This window comes from Xenopus laevis, chromosome 4L, assembly GCF_017654675.1.
Source record: "Xenopus laevis strain J_2021 chromosome 4L, Xenopus_laevis_v10.1, whole genome shotgun sequence".
In the NCBI taxonomy this organism is placed as follows: domain Eukaryota; kingdom Metazoa; phylum Chordata; class Amphibia; order Anura; family Pipidae; genus Xenopus; species Xenopus laevis.
Window position 1 is genome coordinate 120,916,966 of NC_054377.1, and position 26,504 is coordinate 120,943,469.

The 26,504-nt window shown below is 40.1% G+C and overlaps 1 protein-coding gene across 1 annotated transcript in view; it reads right to left on the reverse strand.

Annotated features, from left to right (window-relative positions):
• Positions 1–26,504, reverse strand: part of sh3bp1.L (SH3-domain binding protein 1 L homeolog) — a 40,155-nt gene that overhangs the window by 11,495 nt on the left and 2,156 nt on the right. The window contains exons 2-11 of the mRNA XM_018258892.2: positions 18,977–19,019; positions 15,983–16,087; positions 15,726–15,802; positions 15,224–15,335; positions 14,674–14,750; positions 9,848–9,971; positions 6,088–6,156; positions 5,428–5,518; positions 5,176–5,315; positions 1,399–1,510 (exon numbers count right to left, since the gene is read on the reverse strand). Of these exons, the coding sequence (XP_018114381.1) occupies positions 1,399–1,510; positions 5,176–5,315; positions 5,428–5,518; positions 6,088–6,156; positions 9,848–9,971; positions 14,674–14,750; positions 15,224–15,335; positions 15,726–15,802; positions 15,983–16,087; positions 18,977–19,019 (950 nt within the window). The remainder of the gene's footprint in view (positions 1–1,398; positions 1,511–5,175; positions 5,316–5,427; positions 5,519–6,087; positions 6,157–9,847; positions 9,972–14,673; positions 14,751–15,223; positions 15,336–15,725; positions 15,803–15,982; positions 16,088–18,976; positions 19,020–26,504) is intronic.

The window sequence follows — 26,504 nt, forward strand, 5'->3', positions numbered from 1 at the left end:
AATAGCGTTTATGATTTATTTCTTCCTGGATTTTAATGATATTTAATGATTTATCTGTAAATTTCTCAGCCCTGTATGTCAGTTATCTGCCACAAACAAATCATTTTGTGAGTCACACACTCATTTCCCTGTTGGAACAATCAGACTCCAGCATGAATTATCAATTACGAAACGATGTCCAGATTGTGTGATTTACATGAATTATCAGCTGTACTGTATCTTTTCTTTATGATGTTGTCCCCTTGGGTTAGGTAAGGATACTTTCCAATTTCCAATTCAATTCCTGTCCAATTTCCAGTCCAATTTTGAAAAGTTGAAACAGCTGCTATTGTACAATAACAAATTTATAGATAGTAGGGTTTAGTAGAATAGGTGCTAAAGAATAACTACCCTTGAAAGTAAAGGATAGATAACGTGGAGCATCAAGTAGGCATTGCTGAATAATAATTAAAAGAAGATCTTAGGGTAATATGGAACTAAGGTTTAATATACTAAAAAAAATCCCTAGAAAATAGGGATGCACCAAACCTTGCTTTTCAGGATTCAGCAAATCAAAAACACTTTACACAGGATTAGGTTAAATACCACACCAAATCCTTTCCTTGGGGATGCAAACTGGTGTTCTGTGGCAAAGAATTGACTCGCATATGCCTGAACAGACACTCTTATGTAGCATAGGCATAAATATTTGCACATTTTTAACACTTTGTAGGGTTAAGATTTGGTTCAGCCGGGCTCTTGGATGCAGCCAAATCCAAATCTTGCTGAAAAAAAGGCTCAGATCAGGCCGAATCCCATACCGAAACCTGGATTAAGTGAAACCCTAATAGACTAATAATAAGATGTATTAATATACAGTAACATAACTAGCAATGGGCAGGCCCAGGTGTGGGAAGTGCAACTGGCCCCCCCACTCCCCTCCATACTCTATTTTCCTGCCAGCTTCAGCGGTGTGCGAGCTGACGGGGGGGGGGGCAGAGGGGTGTGGGCCCTGGTCCAATTGCACCCCCTGCTCCCCCAGTAGTTCCAGCACTGTTAATATAATAGGGATGGATATTATCTAATAACTCCCTCCAATTCAGGATATGCAGCAACTAAAGGAAGAATGGAACAATATGTGAGGGACAGGGGCCAATCATATGTATTATTGTTTTTTCAACAGAGACATTGAAACTAACATGTTTTCATCCTGAGCCAGCACGTGGTGTATGATTGTAAAAGCAAGATGGAGAAAAGGGTCATGAAAAGAGCATTGACCAGGAGGTAAGTATAGGACTGTCTTTATATTTTGTAACCTAGAAAACAGAAATGCTGAGGATTAAATATGGAAAAGCATGCAGATTAGAAAATTACATTAATTATTTTTTCAGTATTATAGAAGAGATGAGAGGAATTCACCTGCTACTGCATGTGGCTCAGACATAAAGTTGCTCAGGTCACTGGCTCCAGCTCCCAAACAGGCCTTAAGTTTCCTCAGTATTGAGGCCCCAGCAGTCAGTCGGAAGAGACCCTATAGAGTACAGGTTTACTGGCATGTACCTTTTGTGAAAGGAGTGACAGAAAGTTATTGCGGTACAATACATATTCCTATTGGTTTTATTAGGGGATGCAAAGGACTTGTGTGTTGATACTGAGACAGTAGTATATAGACACAGCTTGCAGATAAATAAGACTCTGCTGAATGCCGTTCATCTGTAAAGCTGGCTGGGGCAGCTGGGAATCATTGTATACATACGTGATGACCACAAAACAGAAACAAAACAGCACTGCATTTGCTTTTATCATTGCTGAGTTTCATGAGGGATATGGATAAGTTATGGTGAGCAGAACACAACAGTGCATTCCAATGCTGGTGGTGTTTTCATTCTGATTTTATCAGAAACTTTCTGTACAGCACAGCCGGAAGGAAGGAAAATGAGGGTTTTGGTAAGTTCCCCTTCATTTTTATAATGCAGGGACAGAGATGTGGCAGGTGATGTACTGTAAGAGAGATGGGGAGAAACAGGCTGAACAGCGGGAGTTACAGGACATATGTAGCAAGAGTAAGAAAGAACATGCAGAAAGTACATGTATAAAAGAAAAAGAAAAGGTTCAGAGGTTGTATTTCATTTTGAGATGGGTTGGAATATGCAGAGACTGATGCATGTGAGAGCTATTGTGATAGACAAAATAAACTGATGAACAGGGGCCGAGAGATACGCAGGCCAATGTAACAAGTAATGGAGTCAATCATTAAATGTTGGTGAGTAGAAAGGTACTGAGGCTGGTGTGTTTGGTGGGTTATATGGTATATGCCAAGCAATAGATAAGGCAGCATACCTGGGGTGACCCCACAAGAGAAACACTTTTGTAAAAAGAACCCCCGTTCCGTTACATTACCAAGTGGTTTTAATGTCAGGTAGGATAAGTTTTGACCCATTGGTTGTTTTTTGGCAGACCTTTAGGGCCATCTTTGATGTCTGGGCTGATGATATAATATCTTTTTTGCAGCAGCACCTGGGCTTTTTGATGAGTGTGCTGCTCTCCAGACTCTCTCACTCTCTATATCAGGGGTGTCCAAACTGCGGCCCGAGGGCCACATGCGGCCCAGGATGCATATGAATGCGGCCCAGCTTGGTTCCGGAGGAAACGTCATTGTAATAAAATTACCTGGGCATGGTGTGGGGGGACGGCAGGGACGCCTGCCGCCCCCTCGACGGGGACGCCCATCACGCCGCGCTGCTCCGGTACCGGCTTCCTAGCGCGCGTGCATGCGCACTCGGATTTAAAGGCGCAGGCGCGCTGACGTAATGACGTCAGCGCGAGAGGCGCCAAATTCAAATAGTATTTAAAGGGCATTCCCACAGGTTACCATTGCCCGTGATAGGATTGAATTCCTGGTGCTTCTGAGCTGTGTGCTATTGTCTGATTCTGCCTGATTCCTGTTTTGACCCCTGCCTGGCTATTTTGACCATTCTGAATTCTGGATCCTGACCTTGCCTGCTTACGACTACTCTCCAGTTTAACCCCTTGATTGATCACCCGGTTTTGACCCTTTTTGCCTGTTTGACGATTCTTGTTATCTGCCTGCCTCGACCCAGCCTGTTTGACAATTCTTGTTTTCTGCCTGCCTCGACCCAGCCTGTCTGACGATTCTGCTGCCTGTTCCGTTTGTACCGTGACCTTCGGCCCAAAAGACTCTGCTACCTGCCGTGCCCCTCTGCTAGCCAGAACATCTCGCCTTGTACCCCTCGTTAAGTCCAGGTGGCACCCAAGTAAGCTGAGGGCTCCTCCCGAAGCCCAACGGTGGTCACACTACTGGTGAAGCCGAGCCAAGACCAGGGTACTTGGCACCTGTTCTGGTATTGGGTGCCGGCCGTGACAGTCATGTTGCAAAGGATATAGGAGGAGGAGGGACTCTGCCCATTGGCCAGTTAGTAATAATAATATAATAATAAGTCTATTTAATATCCAGGTGTCCCATATTCCAGTGTATAGCTCCATCTGGTTATCCAACTGGCATTGTAGTTCTTTTCTGTGTATTTCCATTACTTTTACAAATCAAACGTGTTTGTGTATTTCATTTGTGGCCCCAGACAATTTTTCTTTTTCCAATGTGGCCCGGCGAGCCAAAAGTTTGGACACCCCTGCTCTATATACTGTATATGTGATTTAATCTTCTGTCCTTCAATATATGTGGGTTAGGCTGTGTCAATTAATCATTCTAATAACCCCCCAAGGTGGAGTAATACATCAGAATCCACAATTCTTATCCCTGAAAACATGGAATTATTTGAATTTAAAAGAAGTCGAACAAATTTGACTGTGATTGACACCATCTTACCCAGTACAAAGAAGGCTAAAGGTGGCCATAGATATAGCCATGTTTGTTAATGGCATATCGGGGAAAGATCCGCTTGTTTGGCGATGTGGCCAAACGAGCGGATCTTTCCCCGATATGCCATTAACAAACATGGCTATATCGGGGGTAATCTGATAGTTCGGTCGGGTCAAAATCAAACCTGACCGATCGACCAAACGACCGATCTCTGCCGGACGAAAGATGTCGGCACACCCCACACACAATCCAAAAATCGTACGAATCCTTGTTTCGTACGATAGGATGTGTGTCTATGGCCACCTTTAGTTTGTTACTTACAGTACTTGCCTTGGCAATTTCTCTTGTACTGAGATACAAATTCTAACTGGGTAAGGGGATAGAATACTTTTGCAAGGCATTGTATGCAAGGATTTGAAAAAGGTTTCCATTCTATTGTTATTATGGGTTTAAGATTATGATTCCAGTGTTGGCACCTAAGAATGTTTTCTTCTATAAAGGTTAAAAAAATGAAACCTTCTACAGTTATAGTCCCGGTTTTCACAAGATAATGTTGTTTTGCACATCTCCCTGTATACCTTCTTTCTTATTGGGTAAGCAGATTATCTTCCTGTCTTAGTAGATTCTTGGGAAGATTCTCCATCAAATACTCTAAATAAGCTTTCACAGCTGCATGGGCAGAGGCGTCTACTTTCATCAAGCATTAGAAGGTGGATGTGCAATCTTCTCCAGATTCACATTTTTGCTCCAAGTTGCTCAAATCATGCTGTCATTAACCCATCCCATCTAAATTCTTTCTCCATTAGTTTTCCAGAGCACAAAATCTATACCTTCATTATTAAGGTAATCTTTCAGTAGCAGCCTAATATTTCACTTGGAAATGTATGGGGGGGGGCTACAATTAAAAGAAACTTTGTGTATTTCTGTGCCTAAGAAGAAGTCATTTCAGGTGTCCTGCTCTGGAAGACTGAAGGAAAAGAAATCTTTATTTCTCATAGATAGTGATGGGCGAATCTGTCCTGTTTGGCTTCGCCCAAAATTTTTGAAATCGCTTAAAAATTTGCAAGACGATGAAAAATGCATTGGTCAATGGCCGTCAAAATAATTTTGACACGAGCGACAATTTTTTGACATGCAACTATTTTGTCCAAATGCATTATAGTCAATGGGCGTCCGAATAATTTTGACGCATGACTTTTTTTTGTCCATAGACTTACTTTACGTGACCACAGTGTTAAGTTATACAGTGCATTTTTAGAAGAGTATTTTTGACTCATAACTCTGTGGCATACAAGCACAACTCCAATATACAAGCAAAGGCCTGAGATGAGACATATGTATTCATTTTATAAGCTAACCTCTTCTTGCATTCCTCGGCTAAGCAGCATCCTCACACAGGCAGATATGGGCACAGCAATCTCACACTCAAACTTGGCCAGATGGGTCTCCAAGGGGGCTCCATACACCTCTGCAGATGGCTGCTCTATTGAATCCTGGACTACAGAGAAAAAAAAGGGAGAGTATGATCATTGTAGACTGATTTATATTCAGTTGCTCTTTTTTTGTTCTTATGACTCTTTCAGTGCTGTTTGTTTTCCTGTCTCTCTAACCTGTCTCATTCTGAAGGTCTTTTAGTTCCTCCAGGGCTTCTGTTAGGTGACTCAGCGACTTCTTATGATATTCAGCTTGCAGTTCCAGTAGCTACAACACAGACAAAAACTTGTAAGTTATGTGCCCTGTTATGTGTATATGGGTTCTGTGCATATATGAGTGCCCGAACAATGTAGGTATCTAGAAAAAATATATTGCATAAAACAGCTCATATGTCATTGTATATATTTTCATAAAAATATACATTTTTAGCAATATGCGCCATTGGTTAATCCTAAATATAAAATTGCCATTGTAAGTACTAAGGGCCGCTCCCTCGGACCATACAATTCACGGTGCACACAAACAAACCATACATGTTAGGTCACATGAGCCAATAAATGAACAAAGTTCTTTTACTCCCATGCTACTTCCTGTTACAGTTAGAGCTGCAGTATTTCTAGTCAGGTGATCTCCGAGGCAGCACAGAGACCATCACAAAATTGTGGCTCAAGGTAAACAATATAAAAGTGCAAATTACCAATAAATAATTTCCAGTTTGGTAAGATTTTATAATAGGCCACGTAATATTATTTAAACTGTTGTTGTTATAATTTGTTGTTTAAGTATTCATTCTGGGGGTATAATTTTCCTTTAATATATGTCAGTGTGGAACTTACCTGAATAACATATCTCTCACACTCTTTCTCCTTGGTGGTGTAGTTATAGAGATCAGCAATGTACTCATCCTACAAATAGATAAAGAGTGGCATTATACCTGCATTTTTTTCCAATTTTCTACCACGGGTGAATAGACAGATGTCAAAATGATAGCCAGTCTATTGGGAATCGTACTTCAAGTTCTGAGGTGGCCCTTGTCTTGTGCAGTTAAATGCATTGGATATACCGGTAATTATATAGGGATAGCCCATGACTTCTGTATACACATCAGAATGAAACATGTACTAACCATGAATTCACAGAAGTTAAGGTGGCCATACACGTAGAGATCCGCTAGTTTGGTGATCTCTCCCCTATATGCCCTAGGGCCCAACATTCGGATCATAATGAAGGGTAAATGGGCGGGTGGATCGCTGGAACGTATCAACGAACAGATGCGGTCCACGATCCGACGGGATTTTTAGCCGTGTCCGAACCACATCTGCCCAACTATCAGATATCAATCGGGGAAGCCCGTCGGAGGGCCCCATACACTCAGTTTGTCGGCAGCTTTTATTGGCCCATGTATGGCCACCTTTAGGGATTAGTGATGGGCGAATGAATTCGCCTGGCACGAATTTGCGGCGAATTTCTGTGTTTCGCGAATCTCCAGCGAAAATTTGCCTGCATCAATTTAGTCAAATTTCAAAATTTTTTTGTGAAATCCATCAAATTTCACGATTTTTTTGTGAAAACCTTCAAATTTCACGATTTTTGAGTGAAAACTTCAGAATTTCACGTTTTTCCTGTGAAAACGTTTGAATTTCACAATTTTTTCGTGATCTTTCCGATTTCAAAATTTTTCACAAATTTTCCGCAGTTTCGCGAATTTTGTGGCAAATTCATGATTTTTTCAGCAATCACTATTAGGGATATATCTATCCCAACAGAAAAAATAAAGTATAGTCTTTGTCTGAGTTGAGTGTTTATTTCTTTACTCCATAAAATAATAAACCCTGCATAATATAAAACATTTAAATACATAAATAAATGTAAGCTAGCACATTACATTAAAAATTATATGAAACCACGAAGAACCCAACAGAGCTTAACACTTTCCAGATTCTCCACTAACATTTTTACCCATGTATAAATGTAAAATTTTTACTGCTTACAAAGACACCAGAAATGAAGACTATATGGCTGAGGGCAGTCAGGTACTTGACTATAAACAGTGCCGATACTGTGTTCTCTGGCAGGTGGAAGTTAAAAGGCAGAGAATACAGTCTTGTTTTCAGGCTACAATGTTACTGAGGAGAGGTACAACTAACAGAGACTAAACATCGAGCACAAGATTAAAATTTGGAGCATCAGAATTTATTTGTACGGTGTGCCTACCTTCTAACACAGTTATATCCTAAGAACATGTGTTGGTTTTAGTAAAGTACAGGAATGGGATCCCTTATCTGGAAACCTGTTATCCAGAAAGCTCTAAATTACGGGAAGGCCATTTCCCATACACTTAATTTTTATCTAATAATTCAAATTTTATATTACGATTTCCTTTTTCTCTGTATTAATAAAACAGTACCTTGTACTTGATGCAAACTAAAATACGATTAAACCTTATTGGGGGCAAAACAGTCCTATTGGGTTTTATTGATTTTTTTAGTAGACAAAGAATGGTGATCCCAATTACAGAAAGACCCCTTAGCTGGAAAAGCTGAGGTCCCAAGCATTCGGGATAACATGTCCCATACTTGTATCTAGAATTTTTTTTGAAAAGCATGGGCCCCTGATCATAGAGTGGTCTGGTATCAGTAGACTAGAAACCTTATTTATGACAGGACTTTAGAAACTTGTGTTTATTTTATAAACCAATAGAAACTTCTCAGGTTGTACTTTGCCCTTTTCATGCCTCAATATAATCTTCATTTGGCACTTAGAAATAAATAGGCAGATGAATGACAATGAGGAAGGAAGTGCAATTGTGAAATTCAAAACACGTGATTGTAAAACTTCCCAATTAAGGGCAGTGGCCGACGGGGAGATTTGTCGCCCGCGATTATTATGAGAGACTGCAGGCAACAAATCTCTCGAAAATGCCTCTCCATTTGAAATTGTTGGCGGTTAGACCAACATATTGCTAAATGGGAAGAGGTTTCCTCCAGAGGCAACTTAGGGTGATTTAGCAATATGTTGGTCTTACCACCAGCAATTTCAATTATTTCAAATTGAGAGGCATTTTCAGGAGATCTGTCGCCCGCAGTCGCTCATAAATAATCGCGGATGATAAATCTCCCCATCGGCCACTGCCCTTAAAGCTATTTTCAGTTGTTTGGTCGCCCATGTGCCATTGCCCTTATAACATATTTAGGCACGAGGAGATGACATTGCCCATTGTTATTATTGGATAAGAACTAAAAGGGGAATGTGGTACTTAGTATAAACATGGAGGGGAATGTGGTATTTTCTTGCTATGTTGGTAAAATAAATTCCTTGTTGGTAAAATAAATTACAAAAGTTTGCTTTGCAGTGACTGGTTTGTTGCTTGATAGCAATAAAAGTGAGGAACGTTGGAGCAGTTGATTAGCAAGGTTTTAAACGGGTTGTTCACCTTTGAGTTAACTTTTAGTATGATGTAGAGAGTGATATTTTTAGACAATTTGCAGATGGCTTTGATTTTTATTACTTGTAGTTTTTGAGCAATTTAGCTTTTTATTCAGCAGCTCTCCAGTTTGCAGTTTCAGCAATATGGTTGCTAGGGTCCAAATTACCCTAGCAACCATGTATCGATTGAAGAGACTGGAATATGAATAGGAGAGGCCTGAATAGAAAGAGAAGTAATAAAAAGTAGCAATAGCAATTCATTTGTAGCCTTACAAAGTATTTGTTTTTTTATACGGGGTCAGTGAACCCCACTTATAAGCTGGAAAGTGTCAGAAGAAAAAGGCAAATCATTCTAAAACTATAAAAAAAAAATAATGAAGACCAATTGAAAAGTTGCTTAGAATTGGCCATTCAGTAACTAAAAGTTAACTTAAAGGTGAACCACCCCTTTGATGGACAGTGATCACAAGTGGTATCTAGGGCACAATGTGTGTTTGTTTGTTTGTTCCAGGAAAATTAAGTCATAGCAGGTCTGTTATTAATGAAAATGACAGCAATTGTATAGGTTTAGGGTGTTATATTTAAGGGTAATATCACATGGTGAACTTTGCTGCTCATGTTAAATTACCTCTTGGGCAGGCAATAATATGGCCAAAAGTAGGTGTTCTTGGAAAACGAAAAGCTGTTTAACTTCTGGTATAAATGTTTGTCGCTTACAAATGCAGCATTGAACATTATGATCAATAAAACACGTGCACCATCAGTGACCCGGAAAAATGAGGGTGACAAAACTCCCCAGAATGTAAAGCAATCCGTTGAGGACACAGATATCCTAACAATGGGCACAGACTGCATGGTAATTAACTATTAATAATAAAAAAGTGATCTAGGAATGAAAATTTCCAGTGACTTACTTGCATACCAATAAAGTGGTGTTGAAAGCAAATTGCAGTAAATTTTATAGAATTCGTATAGAATTTATAAGATTATACCATCACTGATGAGACCTCACTATGAATATTGCATTTTGAGACCACAGAGGAATATTAGCAAATAATAAAGACAGGAAAGACATGAAGAGCTTCTAAGTAAGCAAGGAGAGTGGGGCACAAATAAGAAGTGAGAGAGGTGACATGATAGAAACATTTTCTGTTATGGCCACATACACACCTTGCTCTGTTCTAGTTTTCTCCTTAGTTCTTCCTCCTCCTCTTTGAGACTCTCCAGTTTTGCTGCTGTTCCTGTGCTGCCACCTCCTTGCCCTGCATTAATATTCTTCTGGGTCTGAGACAGCCTGTTGCGGAACAGAAAGATTTGAGGTATAAGCCTTGATCCTTTAGCCGTGCACTGAATATATCACGCAGGACAAATACAGAATGAATTATATTGTTTTTATGCCACGATTCTTCATGTATCCACATTATGTGTACCAATAAGTATATTGTATACTAATGTGTAGAACTCACTTAGGCCATTATATACATTTATTACTAGGAGAATGTATAGGTCCATACATATATTCTTGTAATAAAGTGGGTCTCCATTATTTTGACCGCAATGTAGCCCCATGGGAGCAGCCTCTGTAATATTAGTGTAACCCCACATTTATAATTAACATAATATCTATCAGTCAATCTCTGTATCTAATACCAATGCTGATCTGGTATATATTACAGGTATGGCATCTGTTATCTAGAATGCTTGGGACCTGAGGTTTTCCAGATAACAGATCTTTTCATACCTTAAGGGTGGTGACACACGGGGAAATTTAGTCACCTGCGATAAATCTTTGCTAATGCGAACGACTAATCTCCCCTTCGCACCTACAAGAATGTGAATTGCCAGCAGGATGGCATAAGCGTTGCTTTTCTCGTGAGATGACTTCAGGCGACTTCAGAAAAACCAAAGCATTGCATATGCCATCCCGCTGGCGATTTACATTTGTTGTCGGTGGGAAAGCATTTCGAGGAGATTAGTTGTCCACAGTAGCGAACATTTATTGCCAGGCGACTAAATCTTCCCGTATGCCAAAATCGGTGTCGGACTGGCCCACAGGGATACCAGGAAAAGTCAGTGGGCCCTCCTGCTTCAAAACATTTGGCATATTTCATGGCCATTACCTATTTCTATGAGAACAAATAGACTAAATATATTGAATAATAGATTATAGCATGTAAAGAAAAGAGACTAGCAGAATAAAGGTTGCGTGAGGAGAGGAATTATAATAGTACTGAGAGTGGGCCCCTGAGGTCTTTTGGTGGGCCCCTGGTCTAAGATTTTTGGGTGGGCCCCTGGTGTCCCAGTTCGACACTGGCCAACATCTTAAGTCTACTAGAAAATAATTTAAACATTAAATAAACCCAATTGGCTGGTTTTGCTTCCAATATGGATTAAGTAGTTTGCATCAAGTACAAGCTATGGTTTTAGTATTACAGAAAAAAAGGAAATCATTTGCAAAAATGTAATTATTTAGATAAAATGGAGTCTATGGAAGATGGCCTGTTATTTGGAGCTTTCTGGATAATGGGTTTCCTGATAATGGATAGAAAGTTGTCCTAAGCAAATATCTGTGTATATACAACTAAAGTGGAAAATATAGCATTGAAGGCACATTGCAAATAGAGGTTTACTGGGTGATAGTAGAGAGGATGGTTTGAAGTGGCTGTGCATATATTTATATCAATATATTAAGGGCAATGGCATACCAATGGCCTCTAGAAGAAACTTCAAGCGATTTTGGGAGACTGAAGCAACACATGGGTATTACCACCAGCACATTCACATTATTGCCGGTGGGAAAGCTTTTAGGGCAGAGACACACTGGCAGATTCGGGGAGATTAATCGCCTGCCGACAAATCTCCTCTTCTTCGAGGCGACTAATCTCCCTGAATCTGCCGTGTGTCTCTGCCCATACAGGAAATTTCCTCGCCTGCAGAAGCAGAAATTTATCACTGGCAATTAATCTCCAGGTGTGCCATTGCAATTAAGTGCACTGTTAAAATGACACTATTTACAGGTATACAGACAAGGTGTTTGGCAAGTCTGTGTATATACACCAAATGCACAAATCTTGCTGTAATGTGCATGTTTATACCCAAACACATGAGGGAGGAATGGATTGAGAATATGTTTTGAACAATTATACCAGTATACACCAGCAACACACTACTCTACAGCCTGCAGGTATGCTTGTGTACAGCCGTCAGACAGTGTTATGTCTACAGCATTGTTTATATACTGTTTGGCTCAGGGAGATATTGCAGGGCATTTTCTATTGCTGGAGTTGGAAATGGTAATGGTTGAAGAGTAGCATACCATGAATCAGGAAGACTGCATATATCAAGGCTAAGCCACTTCAGGTAATAAAAGCATATGTATTCACCCCAATATTGACCACTTGCTGTCACAGTTAAATTCTGACTTTTAACTTAAAGCCTGAAGTAAGATCCCCCAAAGGCATATTTAATTGCAATATACTGTATTGCTGGAGCATCTGCAGTAACCATGACATGACATTATCAGATATGTGCAAGTGTAATTCATATCTGTGATTGTCTATGGACAACAACATGCAAGCTGGATTTGATAGGAACCACTAAAATTGTGCCACTGATAACTATGTGAAACATTTCATTGGGGGCATTAGGGTCCATTTCGCATATCTGAGGACTTATTTATTCCCACCAACGATCCACTGAAGAAAGAACAACCGAGGCCGGTACAATCATATAACTTAGTTGCTGCAGTTCCCAGAATTGTCCTTGGTGATCCACAGTACCCAGAGTAATGGGTCCTTAAGGAAGTGCAACAATAATGAAACAGCATGTGCCTGCAGACTAAGATACATACAGTGACAAAGAAGCAAAAGTCACAGGAAAATCAACACTGTCGAGGAGTGGAAAAACAAGCACTCTATGAGGATGAGGTGGCCAGTCACAAGACTAAAAGGCATTTTGTCCAAATGATTTCTGGTACTGTGAAGCAGATAAGTGAGAATGTGGGACTGTTTAGTCCTTTGCAAAATGTTAAGATTTTTGTCCTCTGGATGGTGTGTTCTTTGATTTGCCATGTACTCCAATATATGACACAGCTCCGTTCAAGATATTAATTGAAAAAGCCTTTACTAGCAAGTGGCTTTAAGATCTGCAACAATCATTGATTGTTGCAGAGCTAAAAGCCACGTGCTAATAAAGTCTTTTTAAATTAATATATTGAACGGAGCTGTGTCATATATTGGAGTATTTATGAAGCCGGTTGGACTGGGGTCCACTGGACACGTGCACCGCCTAAACAATTAAGAGGTGGATAAGTGGGTGAGTGCGGACTACAAAAATTGCCTTTGATATGCCATGTCCTAATAAGGAATGTTTGAGTATATTAGTTCTAGGCTTATTAGCCTAAATGAATTGTATTATACATTATCTGGATTTTGTTACCTGGATCACAGACAGAGAGGATCTACTGACCAGAACCAGGAAGCATGAGGCCGATATGCCTTTTTAGTCCATGTGATGTCTTGTGAGTATTCACTAATCCCCATTGGGTGATTGTTGTCCTCCTCCATGACACAGTGTGTATTTTCCTGCTGTGTCACTGGTTAGTGCAACATGTTTGCTTATAACTGTGCTTCCTTTTAGACTCATTATTCTCATTTATTCCCACCAATGTATAAGAACAAGAGGTACCCCATAATTAAGTCACATTCACACCCATTAACATTAAGGGCTCTTCACTGCAAGAATAGTAAGTAATATAACTTTCTGAAAAGGGGATAGTGTTAACAGTTTGTTTTTTTTATAAAAAAAAGTATCTTGTGGAGTTAAAGGAGCAAACCCTAAAGTTAAAAAAACCCCTACCCTATACAGACCCCCTCCCTCCTCCTCCCAGCCTAAAGCTGGCCATAGATGTTGAGATTTTTAAAAGATCAGATCCTGATCGTGAGACCACGATCTTCTCAGAACGATCGTACGATCGTACGAATCTACCATCAACTAAAAAGACCAATTTACCAGGAAAACAAAGGGTAGCTGCCTGCTTGGCCCTGCAAACATAGAGAGATTGCACTGGGACCGACAAAGATTTTTTGACCTGGCCGATCAATTTCCCGACAGATGTCGGCCGAAAAATCGTAAGATGTACGATCGTTCGAATACCACTAACCGCACGATCATTTCGAAGGATTGGTCGGGCTTCCCTAAAATCGGACGTTCGGCAAGAAGAATCGTCGCGTCTATGGGGACCTTAAGTGTTACCCCAGGCAAATGCCCCGAACTTTTTACTTACCCCTCGGTGCAGATTCAGGCACGCCATGTTTAATCTGCGCATGCGCCAATACTCCGGTCTCATTTTGAAGATTACCGAAGAGAAGAAGATGGTGCCTGTGAACTCTGATGCCTGAATCTGTGCCGAGGGTATTCAAAATTTAGGTCCATTTCTCCGGGGTAACACTTTGGCTGTGGGGAGGAGGGAGGGGGGTCTATGTAGGGTAGGAGGGTAGGGTTTTTTTAACTTTAGGGTTTGCTTCTCCTTTAAGTCTAAAGCTTTTTTTAAAAATGTTTCACCACTCACCAAGTGGATTTCATCTGTCCACTTGGATGAGTGGTGAAATATTTCCAAGAAAGCTCAGGGCTCATTTATAAAAACTAGGCAAATTTGCTGTAGGACAGTAACTCATGGAAACCAATCAGTGATTTGCTTTTTTTAGCCTACTGCAGGGGTCACAATATAAGTAAACATTTGATTGGTTTCCATGGATTACTGCCCAGGAGCACATTTGCCCAGTGTTTATAAATGAGCCCCACTAAGTCCAGTTGTCCAGTTGCTTTAGACACAACTCTACTAGATACTGCATATCATGACCTGTCTTTTTTGTACAAGTAGGGGGTTCAGGGTTATAATACTTTAGCGAGAGAAAGCTATATTAAGCTAGAAAGAGTAGGAAGGGTTAACGTTGCATTGCTTAAATGTGTGGCAGTTATATTATTATCTGAGGCACCTGCTCTTGGCGCTGTTCCAGTCTGTGATCAGTTTCTGGAGCTGTTTTCTGTGCTTCAGGACGGTTGGCAAATCTTCCTGTGGGGATATATGTAGTCATTTACACTTCTGAGGAACAATAATTGTCTAAAGAACTTAATTAGCAAACAATGCTGAAGTTCAAATAAAAAGTAAACATTGCAGGAAATCCAGCACTGATCATAGCAAAATGTAAAGACCAAGAAACACATTCAATAAAGCAGCCCTGCCAATACTATTAATGTTTTAGGAAGGAATGAAAGCCGGGAGGCTTGAAAATAGTGAAGACGAGATGGTTGAGACCTATTTTAATGAAGGAGAGATGATGACACAGTGAGAGGATGGAGTTGGGGTCAGTGGCGTATCTAAATGTTACAGCAAATTCAGTTTAGGGCCCTAAAACTTTTGTACATTGACCTGTTCTACCAAGATATATTGAAATTGCTTATTAACTATGGCCTGTCGGCTTTCTCTGTAGTTATGTCACATAGTTGTGGGTTCATGAAGGCAATGGGACAATAGGACTGACTTGCCTCGCTCAGTTTGGTGAGTGGCTGTAACACCTCCTTCTCTAGGCTTATTTCAAAGTCTGCCAGGTCTTGTGACAGAATTCCCTCTACACAGCAGCCCATCTCCAAGGTCCTCCTGAAAGTCAAAAAAACAGGGAACATTGTTTGTGTTTTTCCATCTTCATACACACACCAAAGACACCTTTCATTTAAAATCCTTTTAATGTATAGACAGAGATTTATATATTTTATAATAAGTGTGCACAGGTCTATATTTAATTCTATATCAGAGCTTATCACGTTAGGGAAATATAGTTTTCATTGGGCGCTAGCTTGAATTTCCATGATAATTGGGTCAATCACAAAGAAACCCAATTTTAAAGATTAATGATGTGGGTCAAATGGTATTGGTACTGGGATACTAGGCCAGTGAGTTAGTTTTGGGTAGAAAACTATTCCAGGCCGGCATTATACATTGTTTATGGCTAAATGGTACAACATATTAAACAGTTAATGACATACTCACCTCATCCTTGATTCGGTATCAATTTCCTTGAGACATTCTGCCATAGTCCATGATAGAGATGAAAGAGCCAGCTTCCTCTGCAATCATATACATCTATATTAGTCCTGCAGAGCATGGTAGAGTAAGCCGCCTAACATATAGGTACTAGGGTGAGACATATAAAAGTGGAACTGGAGGACTCCTTATTTATAAGTCATTCCATAAAATAATATGGAAAATGTTTATCTTATAAAGGATGGTCTAAGTTGTAGACTCACCAATTTCTTTTCCCTATCAGAGCCAGCAGGGGCCTGCAAACAACTGATCAGGCGTTTCCCAACCAGGTGAGCCAACTTCTTTACTGGTTCCACCTGCTGATCTGCCTGGAAGAGACAAAGGGAAATAACACAATTGTATAGAGATATTAAGGGGGTTATTTATCGAAGGTCAAATTTTAGAGGTTTTTTTTAACTTGAATTAACTCGAATCGGTGAGTTCGGGATTAACAACCTGAAAACGTGAATTAATGGAGTTTTTGGTGGGAAAAAACTCTAATTGCTCGATTTTTCGGGCAAAACCCTCCAAAAAAAACCTTCATGCAGGCTATTAACATCTTCTAATGATTCAAGGGACCTCTGCCATTGACTCCTAAGTGACCTCAACAGGTTTTAGATGGTGTATTTTCAGATTTGAGCTATTTCTATGGTCAGCTTATAATAAATTCCCCAAAAAATTTTAACCCGAAAATTCGATTTTTGACCAAAAAAATAAACTCAAAAACTCAAATTTTTGTGGAAAACATAACTCGATTCTTAATAAATAACCCCCTAAATGTTTCAGATTTTCGGAAGTTATTAGCTTGAACAAAGCAGACAATTTAGTCATCATACAGACACAATATACTTTCTCGTATAGATCCTTGACTGTATAGTTTAAAATGGGTTAAAAACAATCATGTGGACACACACCTGACATAGGCTGTATCTACATCAGCCCAGTGCTAATATAACCAGGAGTAGGGTAATTGCCTTGGCAAATAACTTGTAATATTTAGCTATGGGGGCATACCCCTTTGACTAACACATGCATTACAGGCTGTTTTGGATTGGCTCTTACATACAAGACTCAATATAAAGGATGCTTTCTGCACTAACATCTTTGCTTAATGCAGTTTCACAACCAGTAATAAGCTGTGGTTATGCTGTCAGGTCTCTCTGGGAGGTAAGGGACCACTAGAAATATATCTGATAATGACCAGGGCAGCCCCTAATTATAACTGGCCTTGCACAAAGATCTACCTATTAATGAATCAGCCCAAGTACTTTTAGCCTCTGGCAGCTGATAATAGTCAGTTATGGATTTTGTAAGTAACATTTCTTTTGATGATTTCTCTTATAAAATAAGGCTAAAATAAAATAAAATAAGGCTACTCAAGCCAAAGACATATGTTTTAAAAATCCATATCTTAGTAAAATGAAAGTATTTTGCCATTTCCTTAATATTCTGGTGACTCTGTGATTTATCAGAAGCCATGAAAGATATGTAACTGTACCTTGGCAGTGACAGCAGTGTCGCAACCTCCTTGTATTTTACAATCAAATCATTTCACTGTGCCAGATTGCTGTGTTTCTTAGTACAGAAACTGTGCCATTACATTTTGAAAGTCATTCAAGTCCAGACAACTGCAGCTTTCAGTGAGCCCATAATGGTTAGATATTAACCAAATAATTTGAGTGACTATTTAACCTACCTTAGTGCCAACCAGCACAATGGAGCTGGTACAGTTTCTTTTTTATTACAAGTAATGCTGCATGGAAATGAACTTGAACACATTCATTTAAACACTTGGTCCACTGGGTAAAACCTGGCATTTTCTCATTTTTCAAATAACCTCTTTACTGTGAGAAATTTCAGCAGATGTGTTGGTTTCCACTCATTTTAGGAAATTGGGATATACAATTGGTGGTGCTACATTCTAGCATCAAAAACATGCAATAGATTGAGAACTGGGTTCTATAACCATATTCTGGATGGACTTAATTGCTTAAATGTATGTCCCAGAAGGGCACTGCTTTCTTCAAGGACAACAATAAGAGCATACAACTGATCTCAAGGGATGGGTTAGTTAGTGCAGTACTACAGTACTTGGCTGCATAGACTTGAGGTCCTAGATAGTCTTCATGCACCACATGTCTGAAGTATGAATGTCTGAATCTAATTTCTTGCTCATCGCCTTCTAATCTTTAATCCCTGCTGCAATGGTACTTACCAACACTCACTTCCAAATCGTATTTTCCCTGCGTACTGACAGCATTTCATTTGCTTAGTATGCTCTTCTGTCATTTACATGCATTATTATTTATAGATCTGAATTCAGACTGTAACAGCACCACCAAATCTCTTGTGGTTAACATGCCTTTAATGCATATTTATAGGGCATTACAGCAATGTTTCAGACCTTACTTGGCCCTTTATCAAGCTGCTTGTTTATTCTTTTTAGATCACATGAAATTAGCAAGAGATCTATGGCCAGAAAAAAAGTTAATTACAGATACTTTTGGGTATATGTCCCCTTTAACTTCTGTATGTAATATAATGTGGCCTTGTACCCTTACAGTGGGCTACTAATCCCCATTAACATGTTAGTGAAGATTCAATGCTGAAAATACAACTAATAAGCACTGATACTGCTCTCTGGTGACAACAACTCACTTTTAATAAGGGCAATAAAAAACATTTAACAACGTGATATTAACTCAGAAGACCTCATCATATTTGAAAGCCATAAAAACATGAAGAATTATTCCAAACCTAAAGCACATGCATACATTTATCTCAAACTTTAGCCACCTTTACACACCCCACCAATCTTTGTTTTTGGTAGACACAGGAGCATAAAGACTAGCTATGTGTGGATTGATCCGAAAACGGCAGTCAACAGCGAGTTCCCGGCTGGTTAGGTAGGTTTGGGTTGAAATTTGGCCAACCAGTCTGGGTTAGGGTTGGGTACGGGTCAGAATGGGAAAGTACACTCCTCTGCTCCTGAAGATTCTCTGTCTTGGAACCAGAGGAACGCACAGAAGTAGTGTACAGAGCAAGAAGACGTTGGTGTGGTTTGGTGGTGGGTCCTACGATGGCAACATTTTACAGGTTAAGATCAGGTGTGGGTTGAGTTTTTCCTGACCCGTACATCACTAGTACAGACTCACAGAAAACACATCCATTTCAGTGTCTTACTGATCCAAGAAAGTTAAGAAACAGAAAAATCTCACCAGCAGCAAATCCTCGGTCAGTATGTCTGTAACATCCTGAGATCTGGTGGGTGGGGAGAAAAGGAAGAAAGTATAAGGTAAAGTAAGGGGAAACATAAGAGAATCTTCACTGAGCCATTGGGAGCTCATTATTGTATTTTGTTGTATAATATTAATTAAATAATAATATTTAGGTTATATGCAAGATACATTAATTTTGCTTCATTCAGGAAGCCAAAGATGTGGGGCCCTTGCTTTAGTGGTGAAAGGCAGCCATGTTTTTGTCAAATTTCTTGGCCACATACTGTGAATTGTAATGTGACCCTCTGTTAAGAAAGCAATGAAAATATATTTGACTTACTTGTGCAATCCCTCTCTCTGAACCTGTCATACCTTCCTGTCCAGCTACTTATAATGTTAAGTGATTATAACCCCTTTATCTGTGCAAATATTGGGTAGCCTCATCTAAAACATAGACTTCATCCTCCGCTAGTGTCACCCCCACTTTTAGACTATTCAGTCTAATGTAGAAAATAACAGTAGAGTAGAATGAACACATTACAGGCCGGTATGGTTACATACACACTGGAAGCCAAATCAGGCATACTTATACAGGGAAGATGCGTTTAATAAGGTACAGGTAAAAAAAAAATAGTTATCTAAATTGCTCAAAATTACAGGAATGCCATATCCCTTAGACTCCATTTTTAATCAAATAAATTGTTTTATTATTGGATGCATAACCAGCCTATTGGGTTTGATTATTGGGTTTTGATGTTTAAATACATTTTTAGTATACTTAATCCAATACCTGTATTATTCGTTTTATATTTATCAAAATAATAACATGTATTTTAACACATAATGTAAATGTTATAAATGTTATAGGGCGGCTTTCAATGGCCTACATAATTCACTTGGCTTGAGGCCTGTTTGGCCAGGGAATATATGTAATATACATTTGATTAACAGTAAAGGGTACTATATTACAAAGTGGTCAACGGGTAAAGAGTGGAACTAACTCTAAGAAAGGAGAAATGCTGGGAAATGTAATCAACACCTGATGTAGTCCAGTTGCTAAGCAAGCATTCAAAGCATGTAGGGAGATGTAGTTTATCCACAGCTGGAAATTTACAAGTTAGACATAACTGAAATGATGTAAATTACTGCCTGTATAAATAACAGAACATTATGTAAGAAAGAGAGTGTGGGAAATGAGGCAAAGATTAGCTGAGAATGTGCTGAATAAAGAAAAAGGGAAATACAGAAGATATATGACAAAACCCAGAGGCAGGAGCAGAATGTCCAAATACAGCAGGTGAAGAAATGAGAGGGAAGGGGAGAAAAGAAAAGTAAGAACAATGCGGAAATGGAGAAGTGGTGAATAATGAAACAGCCAAGGTCAGTCAGGGGAAAGAATAGGGAGGGGGGAAAAGGTCTTAGATTAGGAGAAAGGTAGCAAGAAATACAGTAAGGACTCCCAGCTTGACTCACAAAAAGTTGCAGCAGGATGGCAGCAAGTACCCAGTAAATTGCAAATGACAGTTAGTCCAACTGCAGTCTATACAGAACAATGCAGTGTCGGACTGGGACACCAGGAACCCACCCAAAAACCTTAGACCAGGGGCCCACCATAAAACATTAGACCAGGGGCCCACTCTCAGTTCTAATATTCTTCATCTCCTCAATCAACCTCTATTCTCCTAGTCTGTTTTTTTATACTATAATCAATTATTCCATCTATTTAGCCTCTTTGTCCTCATAGAAATAGGGAATAGCCATGAAATAGGCCAAAAGTTTAGCAGCATGAGGCCCACTGACACCTGGGCCCACCGGGAGTTTTCCTGGTATCCCGGTGGGCCAGTCCGACACTGGAACAATGATCTTAATCGTCTTTACTCCAAATTCATCTTAACAGCATTTTTGTAAATTTACACTCAGGTTACAACTATAACAAAGATCGCTTATAGGACAAATAAAGTAATATTCACAGGGTGTGCCAATGTGTTAGGAACCCTTCGGTGCATCTTAACACTAATGTTAGACCCAGTGTTTGTGCTCCTTTCTACTGAAAAGTGCACTGGCCTGGGGTGCTAGTCTTTCCTGATGCCCCGCTGTTTCTCTACACTGTTTCAGATATTGGTAGGCACACAGTTGAATAAAAAATGCAAGTTTAGAGTTTAAATTCAAATATTACTCCACTGCACATGTGTTCTCTCCAGGACACCGGGGGGGGGGGGGGTTGGTGGGCTCTTTTTTTTTTTTTTCCCCTCGTATATTTCTGTTAAATTGTTACTGGCTCATTTGAAAGTTTAAGCATTGGCTAAGGAGCCACTAGTTAGGGCTCATTTACAAGCACAACTGCAGTATGCACAACTTCAAAAAATCACTTTGCACAAATGCTGCAATTCCAGCTGCAAGCTCCATCTGTGTTCCCCTGCATCAATAGGTACATGATTTGGACCAGGAGGCAGGACAGACACAACGGCAATGAGCACAACTCTACAGAAGTTGCTAACAGTGCCTTTGATGAATAAACTTGGAGTCAATTCACACAATGTGTGTGGGCATTTTCATGCGACTACAGCTGCATTTGCAACTGTAAATGGTCCCTGTCTCACTAGCAGGCTGGCCATGCAGTTCAAGTTATTATTCTGTCTAAAGAGAGATTGCATCAGCAAAATTCTCTTTAAGGGGCAATTTATCGTAGCATTTTTTAAATAATATACTAGAAATAATGATTTTTTTTTCAGTTCTTTTTTTTAATGGTTTTATGAAACTTACGTTTTACAAGTCAGTTAACCTTCATTTTCCTCCCTGTCATATAAGCTGTGCAGGGCAAGGACCTATTGAATACAAGAGAGTATATATACCAACTTCTATGTTGCTCCCATCCATACTGCATCAGCCTTTTCCAATCACTATACTATATAATGTTATAATACACAAGAGCCATGAATATCCTGTAAATTATATCCTTATAAACGGTGACTAGTGATGTCATTTCTGACACATGACTCACTGAAACTTGTGTATTATAAGAAATAAAGTACCCCCTGTTGCAAAATATGTGAATATTAGAAGTCACCATGACCTGTACAAGAGCACGAGGCCGAAGTCATGGAAGTCCTTGGTAACAACTGCTCTTACTTCAGAGATTTCTGGATAATGGGTTTTTGGATAAGGCATCCTATACTTGTACCTCATTACTGTTTACACTTTTTTCCAATATTAAAGCAAGTGCACATCAGTAGTGCAAGCCCCAAGTCCTTGTCATTTGTGACTATCCCTGTCACTTCCTTCACTTATTTCCTCCACTGTCCACATTGTGCACATTTTAGAAAACAAGCTTTCAATTTTGCTATTCTCAGTCTTCATTTTGCTCATCTTCTGATTCCATGTTCAATTCATGTCTTTCTTAGTCTTAAGACTTGAACATACCATATTGTGTATAAATGCCTTGGTAAGAATCTTTCCAACAACTTCCTACTTGACCTTCTCTGCAGTCTGTCTTCAGGCCTTTCTGCTCAACAGAAACAGAATCCTTCCCTGTACAACTACCTGTTTTCATTTTTAGGTATCTATTCCTACTATTACTTCCTCTTTCTGCTGGAGTGTCAGAGATATATGTTTTATGTCCCCTACTTTTCTTTAAACAACTTCTCTATCTAAACTGGCTGGTTTGGGTTCATTCACTGTTCAGTATCGGTACTGTCTGAACACACAAATGGGAAAACCCCTTAACTGCACTGATGAGCCTCAGTAAGGTGAAAATAGGTCTGCAGTTGGGAATCTGACTAGCATACTGCCCTGACTGTGCTTTATATCCCAGTAGGCTCTAGGGCAGGGATCCCCGACCAGTGGCTCTTGAGCAACCCCTTGGTTGTTACTCTCTGTGGCCTCCAAGCAGGTGCTTATTTTTGAATTCCAGGCTTGAAGGAAAGTTTTGGTTGCATAAAAGCCAGGTTTACTGCCAAACAGAACCTCCTGTAGACTGACAGTCCACATAGGGACTATTAAATAGATCACAGCCCATATTTGACACCCCCAGGAACTTTTTTCATGCTTGTGTTGCTCCTCAACTCTTTTTTACCTTTGAAGTAAAAAAAAAAAGTTGGGGACCACAGCTCTAGGGTATTTTATGTAAATGGAAAAAGACTTCCTTCAGCTCTCAAATATAACATTTTACACTCCTGTTTATGAAAGTTTTTCATCGTTCCTATCATACTTTGCTTATAGCCATTCAAACAGGTCCTGAAGACCCACTTGTTAATATGGCACATATAATACAGTTTGTAAAATAAAATAAACCATGGTATGGTAAACACTTTCCACAGACACCAGATTTCGTAAGGTACCAACATAAACATCCTAAATAAGCACGCATGGGGTCTACTCAACATTTTAATGCCCAATATGCATAGATTTAGAAAACTATGTGGCGTACTGAGACCCCCAAATGAAAATAGCGCATATGAATTTTCATGTCTGACACTCTGATTGTAATAGTATAAACACCCTGTGTGTGTATTATGTGCCCCCTAACAATAGGGAGACCTATTGTGTGTGTGTGTTTGTAAGTGTAAATGCAAGTGTGTATTAGTGGAAAAAGTGGGTCACCCAGGACCAAGAGTAGTGCGACATCAGTTAGGATCGGGATCAGGGGTGGTGCTGGGGGGGTCCAGGAAGTATAGGCTGGACCAGACATTTAATTTCCATCTGCCTGCCACAGCTTAGGGGTCCCTGGGCGATCACACCTCAGGTGCCACTTGTTCGCTCGCAGGGGACCGAGCAGGTCACTTCTCTGCTTGCACACCCAGAAGTGCAGCGTAGATTCTACATTCTGTGGCACTTTGGTACTTTTATCCACAGAACGAATATTCTACATTCGGTGTCACAGTTCAGTATAAAAATAAAAACTGGGTAAATAGATAGCCTGTCCAAAATAAAAGGAAGTAGTATGTCTCTTGGTTTCCACTGATTGGTTACCAGGCAGTAACCAATCATTATGGGTCATATTTGTTGATTTTGAATCTGAGCTGAATGCTGAGGATCAATTGCAAACTCACTGAACAGTTATATCCCATGTGGTCCCCCTTAAAGTCGCTGATTAACTCAGAGTTATAGAGCTGAAAAGCAGGAAGTTGTGTTCTGTTATGTTACACACCCAGTCACTCCAGCCTTTATACATGACATTTTTGAAACATTTTTTTATTTTGCACATCCTATCTATTTACACAGATTTTATTTTTACACTGAACTGTTCCTGAAGTGTTAATTGTTGCTTTATAAACTAGGTCCACTATTCCATTAACCTTCCTTTTATTCAGTGACTCTATTCAGCAGACTGGTTATAAGTTCTCGTACAAAGTTGCTACTAACATCAGGCAAAAGCATGTTAGTTTCAATTCAACAACAAAAGCAACAGTGGGGTTTTCACATGCTTTGGGTTCAGTTCCTTATTCGGTGCATCAGTCCCACCTGCTCATAACAAGGTTACAGGTCTGGACTGAGAATAAAAATAGGTCCAGGCATTTCAGGTACACAGAGGCCCAATCAGCCCACATGGAGGCCCAAACAGCCTCTGAGCAGCCCACTAAATACTGACTTTCTATGGAACCTTACAGCAGCCCCTCAGGCATTTGCCAGAACCCATAGATTGCCAGTCCGGGCAGATATATACATGAAAGTCTATCATAAAAGAACGCCTGCTATAGGTCTGGGGGGGAACCAGGGAAGCTAGAAATTCCTCCCTTCAGGCTGGACTCATCTGTCCATAGCATGGAGACCCAACAATAAAGCTCTCCATGGAATTGAGACCTCTTGGTGTGTGTTAGGGGGGGGGGGGCAGCCCTCAAATGAATGGGGTGTGGGATACACTTTCCAACATGAGCAGAAAGTAAATAGAGAAGGAAAATGTTTCTGTTAGAGCACAATTATCAAATCCAAATAAAACAGCGGATAATCATAGCCCCCGAATGTGATTGACAGTGGAGAGGTTGCAGCTCTAACATCATTAGTTTAGGCCTTTCACTCCCAAATGATTAAAACATTGTTTAAATATTTATCCCATGGTGCCAATAAAGTTTACTTCCATACCAACAAACATAATCGCATTCATAACACACCCCGTGCATACTTGGCAAGCGCACAACTCTCTCCCTCTTGTGCAATGCTGCATGTCTTTGCAAATGCTTAATGGGGAGCAGATCATTGTCTTCTTTGCTAAACAGCCATAATGCCTCAACGTATAACTTATGGTATGATGTAGAATGTTGATAAGGAATTGTTGGCCTATCATCTGTGGTCAAGTTGTATAGACGTTATGAGGTCCAGACTGGGAATCAAAATAGGCCCTGGCATTCCAAGTATGCAGAGGCCCAAACCACCCCCCCACCAATAATAGTGACTGTGTTTGACATCTTACAGCAGCCCCTCTGGTATTTGCCAGAACCCACAGATTTACACCAGTCTGGGTCTGGACTGTCTTACTAATCTATACATGAGCAGCATTTTAAGAAGGTGTTGCAGGGGCTCAAACGGAAACAAAATCAGTATGTACATCAGTATGTTCACAAATGCCTGTTTGTTTTCATTCAAGCAAATCTGTTTGTAAATCACAAAGTATATGTACAAGTCAGTGCAGACATGTCAGCAAGCGGGTGTTCGTGTGTGTCAGGAATGCACATTAGGCTTAATAGATGTGGATAACTTTGTACCTTCACCTTCAGCACAATTGTTCTCAAATGGCTAAAGGCTGTTTGTCGAATGTGCATGGAAAAAAACGAGTGTGTACGTCTATGGGGCAGATTCCCACAAGGTGATTCCCGCGAAGTGACTAACGCTAGTAGAAATTCGCCAGCGTGACGTCATTTCGGAACTTCTCAGATTCCCTAACAGGCACAGGCGTCACTTCGCTAGTGAAGGAGATAGACGATAACATTGCTTTGCACTCTAATGGCAGGTGAATTTTCGCTCTGGCGAACGGACGTAACTCCACAAATTCACTAAGATGCGGATTTTACTGAACGTTGCCTCATTCGCCAGACTTGCCTTCGCCAGCTCAGACCAAGCGAAGTGCAATGGAGTGCATAGGACTTCCTCAATTTTTTGAGTCCTAAAAAACGCCGGCGTCTTTTCCTTTTTCCAGAGTGATAGCCTGCAACGGTCTTTTTTTGGGTAACCGGGTTCCCCCCTACATTTCCTAACATATGGAACATAAACTATACAGTGGGCTCATGTGTAGGGCATTATAACAACTCTATTGTCTTTATTAAGGTTCCCTGAACTTGTGTAATTGAATGTATTTGCTGTAAAATATATGTCCATGTAACTTTATCATTTCCCACCGTATGCAAATTAGGCAACGCTAGCGCATCTTCGCTTTGATTTAAGTAACGCTAGTGAAAATTCGCCAGCGTTCGGCGTCCTGGACGCAACTTCAGGGAATTGGCGTTGTCCTAGTGAATTTACGCCTGGCGAACAGTTGCGATGACTGCAAAACTGAATTTTTGCCGGTTAGGGAATTTGCCCCCATGTCTCCTGCTGG